Raw genomic sequence first — 16,081 nt, forward strand, 5'->3', positions numbered from 1 at the left:
ATGGCTGCCACAAAATTCCTCCTCTGGCTTGTGCAAAGCATCTTTCTGAACCTGCTGATGGTCGGTGATGAGCTGGATGAGGCCACGCGCGAGCGCATGCAGCAGCGTGCGGAGCAGCTGAGCCAGGAGATGGCTCGGCTGCTGCAGGAGCTGGAGCAGAGGAGCCAGGAGCAGAGGAGGCAGGAGCAGAGCGGCTTTTCCTGGGGAGCCCTGCTCTTTGCTGCCTTGCAGCAGTGGCAGTTCTGGGCCATTGCTGGAGTCCTGGTCCTGCTCTTGGGGCTCTGCTGGCGGTCTGGCGGTGGAGGAAGAGGAGCCGTCAGCCAGCCAGCCAGCAGCAGCGACGAGGAGAGCTCCAGCAGCGACAGGGAGCAGGTAGAGGTGGAGGAGGAAGACGACGACGATGATGCAGATTACCTGGGAAGGTTTTTTGAGGAGCACATACAGTGGCCAGTTCAGAACCTGGCCACAGAGTGCCAGGTGGTGAAGGACTTGGTGGGCGACCTCCTCCGTGTCCTCCAAGTGCTCTTGTCAAATAGTTTCTTCCCAGTGCTGCAACCAGCCATCGGGGTGGGCAGCGCCTTCGAAGGCTGGAGTCCCGATGAGAAAGGCATCATCTACCGTCTGCTCGTGCCCCTGCGGCCTCCCCGTGGGCACACCTTCCACCTGGAGCTGGGCACGGCAGGGGAGATGCCAGCGAGGAACTTCTGCATCCACGTGGAGCTGGTGTGCACCTGCACAAGGGAGCAGCTGGCGGAGAACACGCTGTGCTTCCTCCACCACCCCAAAGAGGACCTGAGGAGGAATCAGGACCCCAGTCTCCTACGCACCCTCTGCACCGGCTCCTACCTAGATGCGGAGAAAACTGCCCGCTGCTTCCAGCAGCTGGTGAAAGCCGCCTGGGTGGTTTTGCCCGAGTCGTCCAACCACCGTCTAAGGGTGCTGCCCTCCAGCCGCTCCTGCAAATTCCAGGTGACAAAAGACGGCAAAAGAAGTCTCTTAATTGAGATGATACTCGGGGTGCAGCAGGGCGACTCGGGCATCTTCCTGAGCAGCCAGACTACAGAGGCCGTCTCCACCCCAAGCACGATGTGGTCGGAGAGCTACGCTGTGGCAGAGGTGAAGTTCTTCAGGCATATGGCCAGGCACGCCCCACGTGACAGCTTCCACCTCAAATGCCTGCAGCTCTGTGCCCGCATCCTGGTGGGCACAAGCTTTTCCACCTATACCTTGAAGACAGTTGTGATGCACCTCCTGACCACCCTACCCCTGTCAGGCTGGCGCAGGAGGGATTTCCTGCTGCGGCTGCAGGATATCATGCAGTACCTGCGCTGCTGCCTGGAGGAGAAACGCCTCGACCACTTCTTCTTTGGCAACGAGAGGGTGCCTGAGGAGATCGTCTTGCCCCCAGCCTTCCAAGCAGCTGAGCCACTCAACCTCTTCCAGAGCCTGGCGCAGGATCCAGCCACCTACGCCGAGGCACTGCGCGAGTTCGATGAGCTGCAAGATCGGCTCACAAGACTGCTGATCTACGGCTGCTGAAGGAGGTCTTCACGCACAGAGCTGTGTTTCAGGGCCTGACAGCTGACGACGGACAAGGACCTCATACCGCAGGGAAAACAAGGCCAGAACGCGGAACACAGAGAGGAAAGGGCAAACCCTGCGCAGCAGCCCTCTGCCAAGAGCGGCAGTGGTCTCCCCTCGATGCTGTCCCCAGCACAGCAGCCGCTGACAGCTACAGTGGCGACAACGACTAGTTTCGCCCTGCTTTCCCCTCGCACTGGCTGCGGCCAGGATGGCATTTCACATGGGCCCAGAAATTCTTGCTGGCGGCTCCGGCTGGGCAGGGACCAAGCAAGAGGCACCGCTGATGTGCCTCTGTGTGTTCACTGGGGTCCGGGTGGAGAACCTACCCAGCCTAGACGCTCCCCGGGGAGCTGGTGCCACAGAACTGAGCACACAGGATACAGAGAAGACACTGCTCAGTCGGCACTGGGAATCGCTGCCACACCTTTCCTCCACAGCTAAAGCACGCTCTGGGCAGTCAGACCTGATGCAGCTGAAGAGGCCGTTGCAAGGAGGCTTGTGACAAAGACTCCCGTTACCACCTGGACAGCGACCGCCCTCGCCTCTTCGACGGAGTCCGTTCCTTCTGGGAGCTTTACCCTGTGCGAAGTTGCCACTAAATGGCCTGTTGAACAAGTGCTGCGTCTGTGAGCGCCTGTGCATCACTTTGTCGGGGAACACAGGCATAGTGCGCTGACTGCTCGGCTCTACAGACTCAGGGAGCATTTTGCAGAAGAGCTGATGCGGTGGGCTCTGGTTTCACTGATTCTGTAGCTGAGGCTCTCCTACTTGTCCGTGCTCCTGCGCTGGGGCAAGCGGCATAATTTGTCACCCTCCACAGCTGTGCACATTGTCTGTGTGCCGTAGGGGGGCCGAAGCGGCTTCCTTGGGAGCCATATGCAAAGCAAGCCCTGGGAGCCTGACAGCGTTGCCCTTGGGCGACCCCAGTGAGGCGGGTATCCCGCTGTCGGAGTGGGGAGCCCTTTGCACAGCGGACAAGTGACACGGCTGCAGAGCAGGGCTCTGGCTGCTCTGGCTCCCGTACGAGCACGAGACTCATTCGCCGCACCCTCTCATGACCTGCGAGCTCAGGTTCCCACCACTTTAAGGAGGGAGACTTAGCACGGGCAGCAAGGTTAAAGAAAGCTTTTGAGATGTCTCCAGTTCAAAGCATGCACTTGTGCAGTACATGGCCCGTTTATAAGAAGCAGTGGCCTGACGGCAGCTGTGTGGCAGAAGATTTTTGCCCTGCTCTCCTTTTTCACTCTAAAGGCCATGGTGGCCATTTGACATGGACCGAGAAACTCCCAGGCAGCTCCGGCTGGGCAGGGAGCAAGCGAGACGCACCGCTGATGCGCCTCCGTGTACTCACTGGGGTCCAGGCGGAGAATCTGCCCGTCCCAGACACTCCCCAGGGAGCTGGTAGCGCAGAACTGAAGATGCTGGGCATGGAGAAGACGGTGCTCTATTGGCAGCGGGCGTTGCCCCCTGGGCAATCTCCACCCTTGGGAAACGTCTCTTTGGAAGCAATGTCCTCTCGCAGTGGCACAGCAGGAACAGAGATCCTGCCATGGACAGGCCCCGTCCCGCCGCCAGGGTATACGCCACCACCCACCTATCGGTGTGACGAAGGCACCAAGAGCACACCCATGTCCACGAGCACGGAGGTCAGCATCAAGGGAGCTGATCCCATCTCACGGGATTGCATTTCAAGGAGCAAAGCATCCATGGGTCACGTCACCCGATGTGATCTTTGGTAAGGGTTTGGGGGGCCTCTGCCTGCTTTGGAAAGGGAGGCCCTGGGAGCCCTGTCCGCGCGGGTGGGTCTGTACTTTGTGGGTGTGGGGGGCCTTAGCTGCCTGGGGCTGCTGTGAGTTGCTGAGCCGGGGTGGGGCCAAAGGGCGGGGCTGGCCGGTGGGCGTGCCTGTGATGCGCTCTGGCGCCTGTGACGAGTCACAATGGGGGCGGTTATCAGGGGCGCCAGCAGGCAGCGCTGCCCCAGTACGGCCTGGGCCAGCGGTGAGTGCCCACGCAGGCGGAGGCTGGGCTGGACGAGGGCCGGGGCAGAAACACGGGCCCCGGCACGGTGGGTTGTCACCCTGCATCGAGGGCCCAGCCGCTCACGCGAGCGCCTTGGGCAGGGCACGGAGTCTCTACCGCCGCCGGGGCTGGGCACAGGCCTTGCTGCCTCCCAGCTGCCTCGCACCCTCTCCTACGTGCCGCCAGCCCCCTGCAGCTCCCATCCCTGCTCCCCCCGCCGCCAGCTCCCTCCCTTGCAGCCCCACTGAACCCCTTCTCTCCCTCCTCCTGCAGGCCATGGCTGCCACAAAATTCCTCCTCTGGCTTGTGCAAAGCATCTTTCTGAACCTGCTGATGGTCGGTGATGAGCTGGATGAGGCCACGCGCGAGCGCATGCAGCAGCGTGCGGAGCAGCTGAGCCAGGAGATGGCTCGGCTGCTGCAGGAGCTGGAGCAGAGGAGCCAGGAGCAGAGGAGGCAGGAGCAGAGCGGCTTTTCCTGGGGAGCCCTGCTCTTTGCTGCCTTGCAGCAGTGGCAGTTCTGGGCCATTGCTGGAGTCCTGGTCCTGCTCTTGGGGCTCTGCTGGCGGTCTGGCGGTGGAGGAAGAGGAGCCGTCAGCCAGCCAGCCAGCAGCAGCGACGAGGAGAGCTCCAGCAGCGACAGGGAGCAGGTAGAGGTGGAGGAGGAAGACGACGACGATGATGCAGATTACCTGGGAAGGTTTTTTGAGGAGCACATACAGTGGCCAGTTCAGAACCTGGCCACAGAGTGCCAGGTGGTGAAGGACTTGGTGGGCAACCTCCTCCGTGTCCTCCAAGTGCTCTTGTCAAATAGTTTCTTCCCAGTGCTGCAACCAGCCATCGGGGTGGGCAGCGCCTTCGAAGGCTGGAGTCCCGATGAGAAAGGCATCATCTACCGTCTGCTCGTGCCCCTGCGGCCTCCCCGTGGGCACACCTTCCACCTGGAGCTGGGCACGGCAGGGGAGATGCCAGCGAGGAACTTCTGCATCCACGTGGAGCTGGTGTGCACCTGCACAAGGGAGCAGCTGGCGGAGAACACGCTGTGCTTCCTCCACCACCCCAAAGAGGACCTGAGGAGGAATCAGGACCCCAGTCTCCTACGCACCCTCTGCACCGGCTCCTACCTAGATGCGGAGAAAACTGCCCGCTGCTTCCAGCAGCTGGTGAAAGCCGCCTGGGTGGTTTTGCCCGAGTCGTCCAACCACCGTCTAAGGGTGCTGCCCTCCAGCCGCTCCTGCAAATTCCAGGTGACAAAAGACGGCAAAAGAAGTCTCTTAATTGAGATGATACTCGGGGTGCAGCAGGGCGACTCGGGCATCTTCCTGAGCAGCCAGACTACAGAGGCCGTCTCCACCCCAAGCACGATGTGGTCGGAGAGCTACGCTGTGGCAGAGGTGAAGTTCTTCAGGCATATGGCCAGGCACGCCCCACGTGACAGCTTCCACCTCAAATGCCTGCAGCTCTGTGCCCGCATCCTGGTGGGCACAAGCTTTTCCACCTATACCTTGAAGACAGTTGTGATGCACCTCCTGACCACCCTACCCCTGTCAGGCTGGCGCAGGAGGGATTTCCTGCTGCGGCTGCAGGATATCATGCAGTACCTGCGCTGCTGCCTGGAGGAGAAACGCCTCGACCACTTCTTCTTTGGCAACGAGAGGGTGCCTGAGGAGATCGTCTTGCCCCCAGCCTTCCAAGCAGCTGAGCCACTCAACCTCTTCCAGAGCCTGGCGCAGGATCCAGCCACCTACGCCGAGGCACTGCGCGAGTTCGATGAGCTGCAAGATCGGCTCACAAGACTGCTGATCTACGGCTGCTGAAGGAGGTCTTCACGCACAGAGCTGTGTTTCAGGGCCTGACAGCTGACGACGGACAAGGACCTCATACCGCAGGGAAAACAAGGCCAGAACGCGGAACACAGAGAGGAAAGGGCAAACCCTGCGCAGCAGCCCTCTGCCAAGAGCGGCAGTGGTCTCCCCTCGATGCTGTCCCCAGCACAGCAGCCGCTGACAGCTACAGTGGCGACAACGACTAGTTTCGCCCTGCTTTCCCCTCGCACTGGCTGCGGCCAGGATGGCATTTCACATGGGCCCAGAAATTCTTGCTGGCGGCTCCGGCTGGGCAGGGACCAAGCAAGAGGCACCGCTGATGTGCCTCTGTGTGTTCACTGGGGTCCGGGTGGAGAACCTACCCAGCCTAGACGCTCCCCGGGGAGCTGGTGCCACAGAACTGAGCACACAGGATACAGAGAAGACACTGCTCAGTCGGCACTGGGAATCGCTGCCACACCTTTCCTCCACAGCTAAAGCACGCTCTGGGCAGTCAGACCTGATGCAGCTGAAGAGGCCGTTGCAAGGAGGCTTGTGACAAAGACTCCCGTTACCACCTGGACAGCGACCGCCCTCGCCTCTTCGACGGAGTCCGTTCCTTCTGGGAGCTTTACCCTGTGCGAAGTTGCCACTAAATGGCCTGTTGAACAAGTGCTGCGTCTGTGAGCGCCTGTGCATCACTTTGTCGGGGAACACAGGCATAGTGCGCTGACTGCTCGGCTCTACAGACTCAGGGAGCACTTTGCAGAAGAGCTGATGCGGTGGGCTCTGGTTTCACTGATTCTGTAGCTGAGGCTCTCCTACTTGTCCGTGCTCCTGCGCTGGGGCAAGCGGCATAATTTGTCACCCTCCACAGCTGTGCACATTGTCTGTGTGCCGTAGGGGGGCCGAAGCGGCTTCCTTGGGAGCCATATGCAAAGCAAGCCCTGGGAGCCTGACAGCGTTGCCCTTGGGCGACCCCAGTGAGGCGGGTATCCCGCTGTCGGAGTGGGGAGCCCTTTGCACAGCGGACAAGTGACACGGCTGCAGAGCAGGGCTCTGGCTGCTCTGGCTCCCGTACGAGCACGAGACTCATTCGCCGCACCCTCTCATGACCTGCGAGCTCAGGTTCCCACCACTTTAAGGAGGGAGACTTAGCACGGGCAGCAAGGTTAAAGAAAGCTTTTGAGATGTCTCCAGTTCAAAGCATGCACTTGTGCAGTACATGGCCCGTTTATAAGAAGCAGTGGCCTGACGGCAGCTGTGTGGCAGAAGATTTTTGCCCTGCTCTCCTTTTTCACTCTAAAGGCCATGGTGGCCATTTGACATGGACCGAGAAACTCCCAGGCAGCTCCGGCTGGGCAGGGAGCAAGCGAGACGCACCGCTGATGCGCCTCCGTGTACTCACTGGGGTCCAGGCGGAGAATCTGCCCGTCCCAGACACTCCCCAGGGAGCTGGTAGCGCAGAACTGAAGATGCTGGGCATGGAGAAGACGGTGCTCTATTGGCAGCGGGCGTTGCCCCCTGGGAAATCTCCACCCTTGGGAAACGTCTCTTTGGAAGCAATGTCCTCTCGCAGTGGCACAGCAGGAACAGAGATCCTGCCATGGACAGGCCCCGTCCCGCCGCCAGGGTATACGCCACCACCCACCTATCGGTGTGACGAAGGCACCAAGAGCACACCCATGTCCACGAGCACGGAGGTCAGCATCAAGGGAGCTGATCCCATCTCACGGGATTGCATTTCAAGGAGCAAAGCATCCACGGGTCACGTCACCCGATGTGATCTTTGGTAAGGGTTTGGGGGGCCTCTGCCTGCTTTGGAAAGGGAGGCCCTGGGAGCCCTGTCCGCGCGGGTGGGTCTGTACTTTGTGGGTGTGGGGGGCCTTAGCTGCCTGGGGCTGCTGTGAGTCGCTGAGCCGGGGTGGGGCCGAAGGGCGGGGCTGGCCGGTGGGCGTGCCTGTGATGCGCTCTGGCGCCTGTGACGAGTCACAATGGGGGCGGTTATCAGGGGCGCCAGCAGGCAGCGCTGCCCCAGTACGGCCTGGGCCAGCGGTGAGTGCCCACGCAGGCGGAGGCTGGGCTGGACGAGGGCCGGGGCAGAAACACGGGCCCCGGCACGGTGGGTTGTCACCCTGCATCGAGGGCCCAGCCGCTCACGCGAGCGCCTTGGGCAGGGCACGGAGTCTCTACCGCCGCCGGGGCTGGGCACAGGCCTTGCTGCCTCCCAGCTGCCTCGCACCCTCTCCTACGTGCCGCCAGCCCCCTGCAGCTCCCATCCCTGCTCCCCCCACCGCCAGCTCCCTCCCTTGCAGCCCCACTGAACCCCTTCTCTCCCTCCTCCTGCAGGCCATGGCTGCCACAAAATTCCTCCTCTGGCTTGTGCAAAGCATCTTTCTGAACCTGCTGATGGTCGGTGATGAGCTGGATGAGGCCACGCGCGAGCGCATGCAGCAGCGTGCGGAGCAGCTGAGCCAGGAGATGGCTCGGCTGCTGCAGGAGCTGGAGCAGAGGAGCCAGGAGCAGAGGAGGCAGGAGCCGACGGCCCAGGAGCAGAGCGGCTTTTCCTGGGGAGCCCTGCTCTTTGCTGCCTTGCAGCAGTGGCAGTTCTGGGCCATTGCTGGAGTCCTGGTCCTGCTCTTGGGGCTCTGCTGGCGGTCTGGCGGTGGAGGAAGAGGAGCCGTCAGCCAGCCAGCCAGCAGCAGCGACGAGGAGAGCTCCAGCAGCGACAGGGAGCAGGTAGAGGTGGAGGAGGAAGACGACGACGATGATGCAGATTACCTGGGAAGGTTTTTTGAGGAGCACATACAGTGGCCAGTTCAGAACCTGGCCACAGAGTGCCAGGTGGTGAAGGACTTGGTGGGCGACCTCCTCCGTGTCCTCCAAGTGCTCTTGTCAAATAGTTTCTTCCCAGTGCTGCAACCAGCCATCGGGGTGGGCAGCGCCTTCGAAGGCTGGAGTCCCGATGAGAAAGGCATCATCTACCGTCTGCTCGTGCCCCTGCGGCCTCCCCGTGGGCACACCTTCCACCTGGAGCTGGGCACGGCAGGGGAGATGCCAGCGAGGAACTTCTGCATCCACGTGGAGCTGGTGTGCACCTGCACAAGGGAGCAGCTGGCGGAGAACACGCTGTGCTTCCTCCACCACCCCAAAGAGGACCTGAGGAGGAATCAGGACCCCAGTCTCCTACGCACCCTCTGCACCGGCTCCTACCTAGATGCGGAGAAAACTGCCCGCTGCTTCCAGCAGCTGGTGAAAGCCGCCTGGGTGGTTTTGCCCGAGTCGTCCAACCACCGTCTAAGGGTGCTGCCCTCCAGCCGCTCCTGCAAATTCCAGGTGACAAAAGACGGCAAAAGAAGTCTCTTAATTGAGATGATACTCGGGGTGCAGCAAGGCGACTCGGGCATCTTCCTGAGCAGCCAGACTACAGAGGCCGTCTCCACCCCAAGCACGATGTGGTCGGAGAGCTACGCTGTGGCAGAGGTGAAGTTCTTCAGGCATATGGCCAGGCACGCCCCACGTGACAGCTTCCACCTCAAATGCCTGCAGCTCTGTGCCCGCATCCTGGTGGGCACAAGCTTTTCCACCTATACCTTGAAGACAGTTGTGATGCACCTCCTGACCACCCTACCCCTGTCAGGCTGGCGCAGGAGGGATTTCCTGCTGCGGCTGCAGGATATCATGCAGTACCTGCGCTGCTGCCTGGAGGAGAAACGCCTCGACCACTTCTTCTTTGGCAACGAGAGGGTGCCTGAGGAGATCGTCTTGCCCCCAGCCTTCCAAGCAGCTGAGCCACTCAACCTCTTCCAGAGCCTGGCGCAGGATCCAGCCACCTACGCCGAGGCACTGCGCGAGTTCGATGAGCTGCAAGATCGGCTCACAAGACTGCTGATCTACGGCTGCTGAAAGAGGTCTTCACGCACAGAGCTGTGTTTCAGGGCCTGACAGCTGACGACGGACAAGGACCTCATACCGCAGGGAAAACAAGGCCAGAACGCGGAACACAGAGAGGAAAGGGCAAACCCTGCGCAGCAGCCCTCTGCCAAGAGCGGCAGTGGTCTCCCCTCGATGCTGTCCCCAGCACAGCAGCCGCTGACAGCTACAGTGGCGACAACGACTAGTTTCGCCCTGCTTTCCCCTCGCACTGGCTGCGGCCAGGATGGCATTTCACATGGGCCCAGAAATTCTTGCTGGCGGCTCCGGCTGGGCAGGGACCAAGCAAGAGGCACCGCTGATGTGCCTCTGTGTGTTCACTGGGGTCCGGGTGGAGAACCTACCCAGCCTAGACGCTCCCCAGGGAGCTGGTGCCACAGAACTGAGCACGCTGGAGACGGAGAAGACACTGCTCAGTCGGCATTGGGAATCGCTGCCACACCTTTCCTCCACAGCTAAAGCACGCTCTGGGCAGTCAGGCCTGATGCAGCTGAAGACGCCGTTGCAAGGAGGCTTGTGACAAAGACTCCCGTTACCACCTGGACAGCAACCGCCCTCGCCTCTTCGACGGAGTCCGTTCCTTCTGGGAGCTTCACCCTGTGCAAAGAAGTCAAGAAATCACTCGGTTAACACACAAACACTGCGTCTGGGAGCGCCTGTGCATCGCTTTGTTGGGGAAGGCAGGCAGAGGGTGCTGGCGGCTCAGCTGCCACAGAGTCGGGGGGCATTTTGCAGAAGAGCTGGTGCAGCAGGCTCTGGTTGCAGTGATTTCACTGAGCTTTGGCTTCCCAGGTGTTGTGGGTTAATCCCAGCAGGCAGCTTGACATCACACAGCTGCTCATTCACTTGCCCCCAGTGGGATGGCAGAGAGAATCCGCAGGGTAAAAGTGGGAAAGCTTGTGGGTTGAGAGAGGACAGGTTAGCAGGTAAAGCAAGAGCTACACGCCCAGGCAAAGCAACGTAAAGGATTCATTCACTACTCCCCTGGTCTGCCGACCAGACCTGCCTTTCCGGGAAGGGTTCTGCCTCGCTGGGGCTCAGGTTGAAGGCGCTACCAGGAAACTTCCTAACCTTGTATGGCCCTCAGATTCTTATCAGCTCTTGCTTTGTCATGTGGGTACTCACAAAGTCGGGACGAGAAGCCCGAGGGCGGTCAAAAGAGACTTCAAGGCCTCGGGGAGATTGGTAAAGGCATCAGGAGCACAGGTAGTATTCTCCTCTGTCCTCCCAGTTGTAGGGAATGACGTCGAAAGAAACAGGCAGCCGCAGCGTATCAATACCTGGCTCCAAAGCTAGCGTCACTGGCAGAATTTGGGGTTTTCCAATCATGGGATGGGCTATGCGACACCAGGCCTGCTGGGGTCTGACGAGAGGCAGCGTTCTCAATGGGAGAAAAGTGTTTTTGCTCACCAATTAGCGGGGCTGATGGGAAGGGCTTTAAACTAGGTTTGAAGGGGGCAAGCGATAAAATCGGGCTTACTACTGGTAAGCTATGGGACGGCATGGCAACGTTTGAGGGACGGCGCGCTAGCGAGAGCTTTCGCTCTGCTCCGCGATGTACTGAGTACGCCGGAGCGCATTTGAAATATTTGTACGCTAATGCACGTGCTGTGAGGAATAGAGAGGAGGAACTAGAGGCCTTGGCTCAGTCCCAGAGCTACGGCGTCGTTGGCGTAAGTGAGACCTGTTGGGAAGAGTCCTGTGGCTGGAGTGCTGGCATGGACGGTTATAGGCTGCTGCAGAGAGAGAGGCAGGGCAGGCGAGGCGGAGGGGTAGTGCCGTATGCAAAGGAGGGCTTGGACTGTACAGCGCTTGCAGCTGAGGACGACGTGGTTGAGAGCCTGTGCGTAAAGATTAGGGGAAAAGCCAATAAAGCGGAAGTTCTTGCAGGAGCCTACTATGGATCACCCAGGCAGGATGATGACACTGATGTAGTATTCTATAAGGAATCAAGGGCAATCTCTAGATCAGTCGCCCTGTGTCATCCTTTTGGGCAACTTCAACTTCCCAGCTGCTGGAGTCCTGGTCCTGCACTTCAGGCTCTGCTGGCGGCTCAGGAAAGGAATCCATGAGATGGACAGCAGCGACGAAGAGAACTCCAGCAGCAACACAGGCCAGTAGGAGGTGGAGGAGGAGAAGGAGGAAGAAAGTGGAGAAGAAGATACGGATGATGAGAGGGATCTGGGCAGGATTTCTGCAAAGCCAATCCAGTAGCCATTGCAGAACCTGGCTTTCAGGTGCCACGTAGTGGAGGAACTGGTGGGCTAACTTCTCCGTGTATCCCCACGTGCTCTTCTCAAATGGTTTCTTCCCAGTGCTGCAACCAGCCACCATGGCAGGCACTTCCTTCAAAGGCTCAGAATCCCTGTGACAGTGATGCTGTCTTCAGCCTGCTCATGCCCCTGCAGCCCCCCCGTGGGCGCACCTTCCACCTGGAGCTGGGCACGGCAGGGGAGATGCCGGCAAACGGCTCCTGCGTCCATGTGGAGCTGGAGGACACCTGCATGAGGCAGCAGCTGGCGGAGAACACGCTGTGCTTCCTCCACCACCCCAAAGAGGACCTGAGGAGGAATCAGGACCCCAGTCTCCTACGCACCCTCTGCACCGGCTCCTACCTAGATGCGGAGAAAACTGCCCGCTGCTTCCAGAACTTTGTGATCTCAGCCTGAGTGGAGGTGCCTCAGTCATGTCGTTACAGTATGAAGGTGCTACTCTCCAGCCGCTCCTGCAAATTCCAGGTGACAAAGGATGGCAAAAGAAGTCTCTTAATTGAGATGATACTCGGGGTGCAGCAAGGCGACTCGGGCATCTTCCTGAGCAGCCAGACTACAGAGGCCGTCTCCACCCCAAGCACGATGTGGTCGGAGAGCTACGCTGTGGCAGAGGTGAAGTTCTTCAGGCATATGGCCAGGCACGCCCCACGTGACAGCTTCCACCTCAAATGCCTGCAGCTGTGTGCCCGCATCCTGGTGGGCACAAGCTTTTCCACCTATACCTTGAAGACAGTTGTGATGCACCTCCTGACCACCCTACCCCTGTCAGGCTGGCGCAGGAGGGATTTCCTGCTGCGGCTGCAGGATATCATGCAGTACCTGCGCTGCTGCCTGGAGGAGAAACGCCTCGACCACTTCTTCTTTGGCAACGAGAGGGTGCCTGAGGAGATCGTCTTGCCCCCAGCCTTCCAAGCAGCTGAGCCACTCAACCTCTTCCAGAGCCTGGCGCAGGATCCAGCCACCTACGCCGAGGCACTGCGCGAGTTCGATGAGCTGCAAGATCGGCTCACAAGACTGCTGATCTACGGCTGCTGAAGGAGGTCTTCACGCACAGAGCTGTGTTTCAGGGCCTGACAGCTGACGACGGACAAGGACCTCATACCGCAGGGAAAACAAGGCCAGAACGCGGAACACAGAGAGGAAAGGGCAAACCCTGCGCAGCAGCCCTCTGCCAAGAGCGGCAGTGGTCTCCCCTCGATGCTGTCCCCAGCACAGCAGCCGCTGACAGCTACAGTGGCGACAACGACTAGTTTCGCCCTGCTTTCCCCTCGCACTGGCTGCGGCCAGGATGGCATTTCACATGGGCCCAGAAATTCTTGCTGGCGGCTCCGGCTGGGCAGGGACCAAGCAAGAGGCACCGCTGATGTGCCTCTGTGTGTTCACTGGGGTCCGGGTGGAGAACCTACCCAGCCTAGACGCTCCCCGGGGAGCTGGTGCCGCAGAACTGAGCACGCTGGAGACGGAGAACCTTTCCTCCACAGCTAAAGCACGCTCTGGGCAGTCAGGCCTGATGCAGCTGAAGAGGCCGTTGCAAGGAGGCTTGTGACAAAGACTCCCGTTACCACCTGGACAGTGACTGCCCTCCCTCTTCGAGAGAAAAGAAAACGGAGCTTTGAGGATGTCAGCAGCATTGAGGAGGAAAGCTCCCACTGTGACATGGAGCAAGAGGAGGAAGTGGAGGAGGAAAAAGAGGAGGAGGAGGAGAAGGAGAAGGAGGAGGAGGAGGGAGAGAAAGATGAGGAGGGTTCATGGTGTAGGAGGAGGAATAAAGTGAAGAAAATCCCTATGATGACAGGAATTTGGGCATTTTTTTTGAGAAGTGCTTTCAGTGTCCAGTGCAGAACCTGGCCAACAAATGCAACGTGGCGGAGGTGGTGGCTGTAACTTCTTTTGTGTTTACAGATTGCTATTCTTGAGTAATTTCTTCCTGGTGCTGTAGCCAGCCATCGGGGTGTGCAGTGCCTTTGAAGGCTGGAGTCCTCATGAGGACGATGTTGTCTAGAATCATAGAATCAGTAAGGTTGGAAAGGACCTCTGAGATCATTGAGTCCAACCATTAACCTAACTGCCTGGTCCACCTCTAAACCATCGATCCAGCCTGTCCAGATCCCTCTGTAGAGCCTTCCTACCCTCCAGGAGATCAATGCTCCCACCCAATTTGGTGTTGTCTGCAAGAGGGACAATCCCAGTCAGGCAGCAGAGCTCCTACGGGCTTTCTGGGTTGGTGTAGATTTTTCTTAGCACATGAGTGGACTTAAAGGAACTGCTGTGTTTTGGTAGGAGGATATTGATGGATTTTAAGGAAAACAGTTCATAGAATCATAGAATACCAGGTTGGAAGGGACCTCAAGGATCATCTGGTCCAACCTTTCTTGGCAAAAGCACGTTTAGACAAGATGGCCCAGCAGCCTGTCCAGCTGAATTTTAAAAGTGTCCAGCGTTGGGGAATCCACAACTTCCCTGGGGAGATTATTCCAATGGCTGATAGTTCTCATTGTGAAAAAATTTTCCTCTTGTGTCCAATTGGAATCTCCCCAGGAGTAACTTGTACCCATTACCTCTTGTCTTTTCCATGAGACTCCTTGTAAAAAGGGAGTCTCCATTTTCTTTGTAGCCACCCTGTAAATACTGGAACATGGTGATAAGGTCTCTCCTAAGCCTTCTTTTCTTAGGGCTGAACAAACCCAGTTCTCTCAGTCCTTCCTCATATGGCAGGCTTGCTTCCCCTGGCACAGTTGCTTTTCTTTTGTTTAAGACCTCAGAAGATACCCTCCTCTATGTCAGATTTTTCAGGCCACTCTCATACTTCACCTGGACTGGTGTTCCCTCTGGGCTCCCAAACACCTGCACTGTGCCCTGGAAGCTCCCCAAACCACAAGTGCTAAGCAGGAGTCTCCAGAGAGATGGTTTGGTCCTCTTGTTCCCCCTCCATGCCTTTGTCAGTTACATCCCATTAGGGCTTTTTGCGTCTTTGATTTTTCACAGTTCTAATTATCCTGGTAATTCCCATGCATCTTGCCTACACTTCCAGCCTTGGCCACCCATACCTGTCACTGGGTGATTGCATCATGCTGTCAGGAGTGAGGTTCATAGGTACTTCCCTGAGGTCCCAGTCCTCCAAATATGTTGAATCGCCTCCCTTGCACATGAGGAGTTGACTCAGCTCTCAGCACTGACATGGACAACTTGTTCTTCCTCTGTTCTCTCTGGTCTCTCCACGTGAGCTCCTGGGGAAAAGCAACCTCCCTCCTTTGGTGTCTGAGCATACTGTGCATATCCTGGCTGGGGTGGCTTCTAGCTGTGGTAACACTCCATGCGGATGAGTCTCTGCCCAATGGGCTCACTGGCACATCCTCTTGTATTGCTACCACTCCCCACAGTGTGAATTTGTGTGCCAGCATCCCTCAGCACATCCCCTTGCCCAGGCATTGCTTCACCCACCAGAGGGCAGAAACGGGGCTGAACTGGCTGGCCATCAGCCCTCCTTAACGATGCTGGTCTTTGGCTGAGGCGCCCTGCTCACTAAGTGCAGTGAGGCTTGAGCAATATCACAAGTCTTGCCCAAGAATCAAGTCCTACCTGATTCCTGCCCAGCTGGGGGAGGCAGGCACTGTGCTCACAGGGCTTCACCTTTAACGGAGCAGCCAGACTTTGTGCCTAACTACAAGGGCAATAGCTGAGTCAAACAGAGGTCTTGTTTCACAACGTCAAGTAGGGTTAATACATTACAAGGCTCATTGGCTTGATAGCATAGATGGAGGGAAGGGAGCAACATCCTATCTTGTTGCTTGATAGACAAGGCGGAAAGTCCTGCTGTCTGGGATGGACAGCATGTGAAAGTCTCCGTGGTCTCTGCTCTTCTCATTCTCTCTGGTGTATTTGGTATATTGCACCATGCACCTTAATACAACATAGCAATACTTTATAATGAGAGCTCCTTTCAGGTTAGAAACCTAGCCATGAATGGCCTCTAGCTGGAGCCAGAGATTTATATATTCCACTATGGTCCTGAAGAAGCATAACAAGTGAATGGCTACAGACATTCTTGCCCTCTCCAAAACATCAGTCTTCCATTGTCTATAGTTGGTCCCTAGTCTTGTTAAAGCAACATGAGCTGGCAAAGAGAGAGAAACAGCCATTTCCAAATGTTTGGCTATGCCAAATCACACCTACTGTGGAACAAAGGATGGGAATTGCCCATAAAATACTTGCCAGAGTTTCTTTCCTCCTCTCTAGCAGCTGTTTCTTTTGTATGGTGATCCTTTCTCTTCTGTTGGTGATGCAAAATGCAAGAAAGCAAGTAGAACTAGCAATCAGACTACAAGTTAGGTCACTGCAAAGATCAGGGGTTAATCCATTAATCCATTGCAAAGGACAGGGTAGAGTGAAACATGCTTGTGTCAAGCGTGGAGCACCGTCACAGGCCATGGCAGCAGTGGCATGAAAGACCTGACTGCCCCAGCACAAGG

The 16,081-nt window shown here is 58.0% G+C and overlaps 3 protein-coding genes across 3 annotated transcripts; all 3 read left to right on the top strand.

The window, feature by feature from the left end:
• Positions 1-1,539, top strand: LOC309593773 (inositol 1,4,5-trisphosphate receptor-interacting protein-like 1; the record flags this gene model as incomplete). Its single annotated transcript, XM_082318848.1, has 1 exon — positions 1-1,539. The coding sequence occupies one exon, from the start codon at positions 1-3 to the stop codon at positions 1,537-1,539; it is 1,539 nt and encodes a 512-aa protein (XP_082174974.1).
• Positions 1,540-3,879: 2,340 nt separating this feature from the next.
• Positions 3,880-5,418, top strand: LOC309593774 (inositol 1,4,5-trisphosphate receptor-interacting protein-like 1; the record flags this gene model as incomplete). The annotated part of the gene is made up of 1 exon (XM_082318849.1): positions 3,880-5,418. One exon carries the CDS (start codon positions 3,880-3,882, stop codon positions 5,416-5,418), a length of 1,539 nt encoding a protein of 512 aa, XP_082174975.1.
• A 2,340-nt stretch (positions 5,419-7,758) lies between these two features.
• Positions 7,759-9,312, top strand: LOC309593776 (inositol 1,4,5-trisphosphate receptor-interacting protein-like 1; the record flags this gene model as incomplete). Its single annotated transcript, XM_082318851.1, has 1 exon — positions 7,759-9,312. One exon carries the CDS (start codon positions 7,759-7,761, stop codon positions 9,310-9,312), a length of 1,554 nt encoding a protein of 517 aa, XP_082174977.1.
• Positions 9,313-16,081: the final 6,769 nt, after the last annotated feature.

The sequence above is a fragment of the Platalea leucorodia genome (assembly GCF_965183815.1).
Source record: "Platalea leucorodia genome assembly, chromosome: 7".
Classification (NCBI taxonomy): Eukaryota; Metazoa; Chordata; class Aves; order Pelecaniformes; family Threskiornithidae; genus Platalea; species Platalea leucorodia.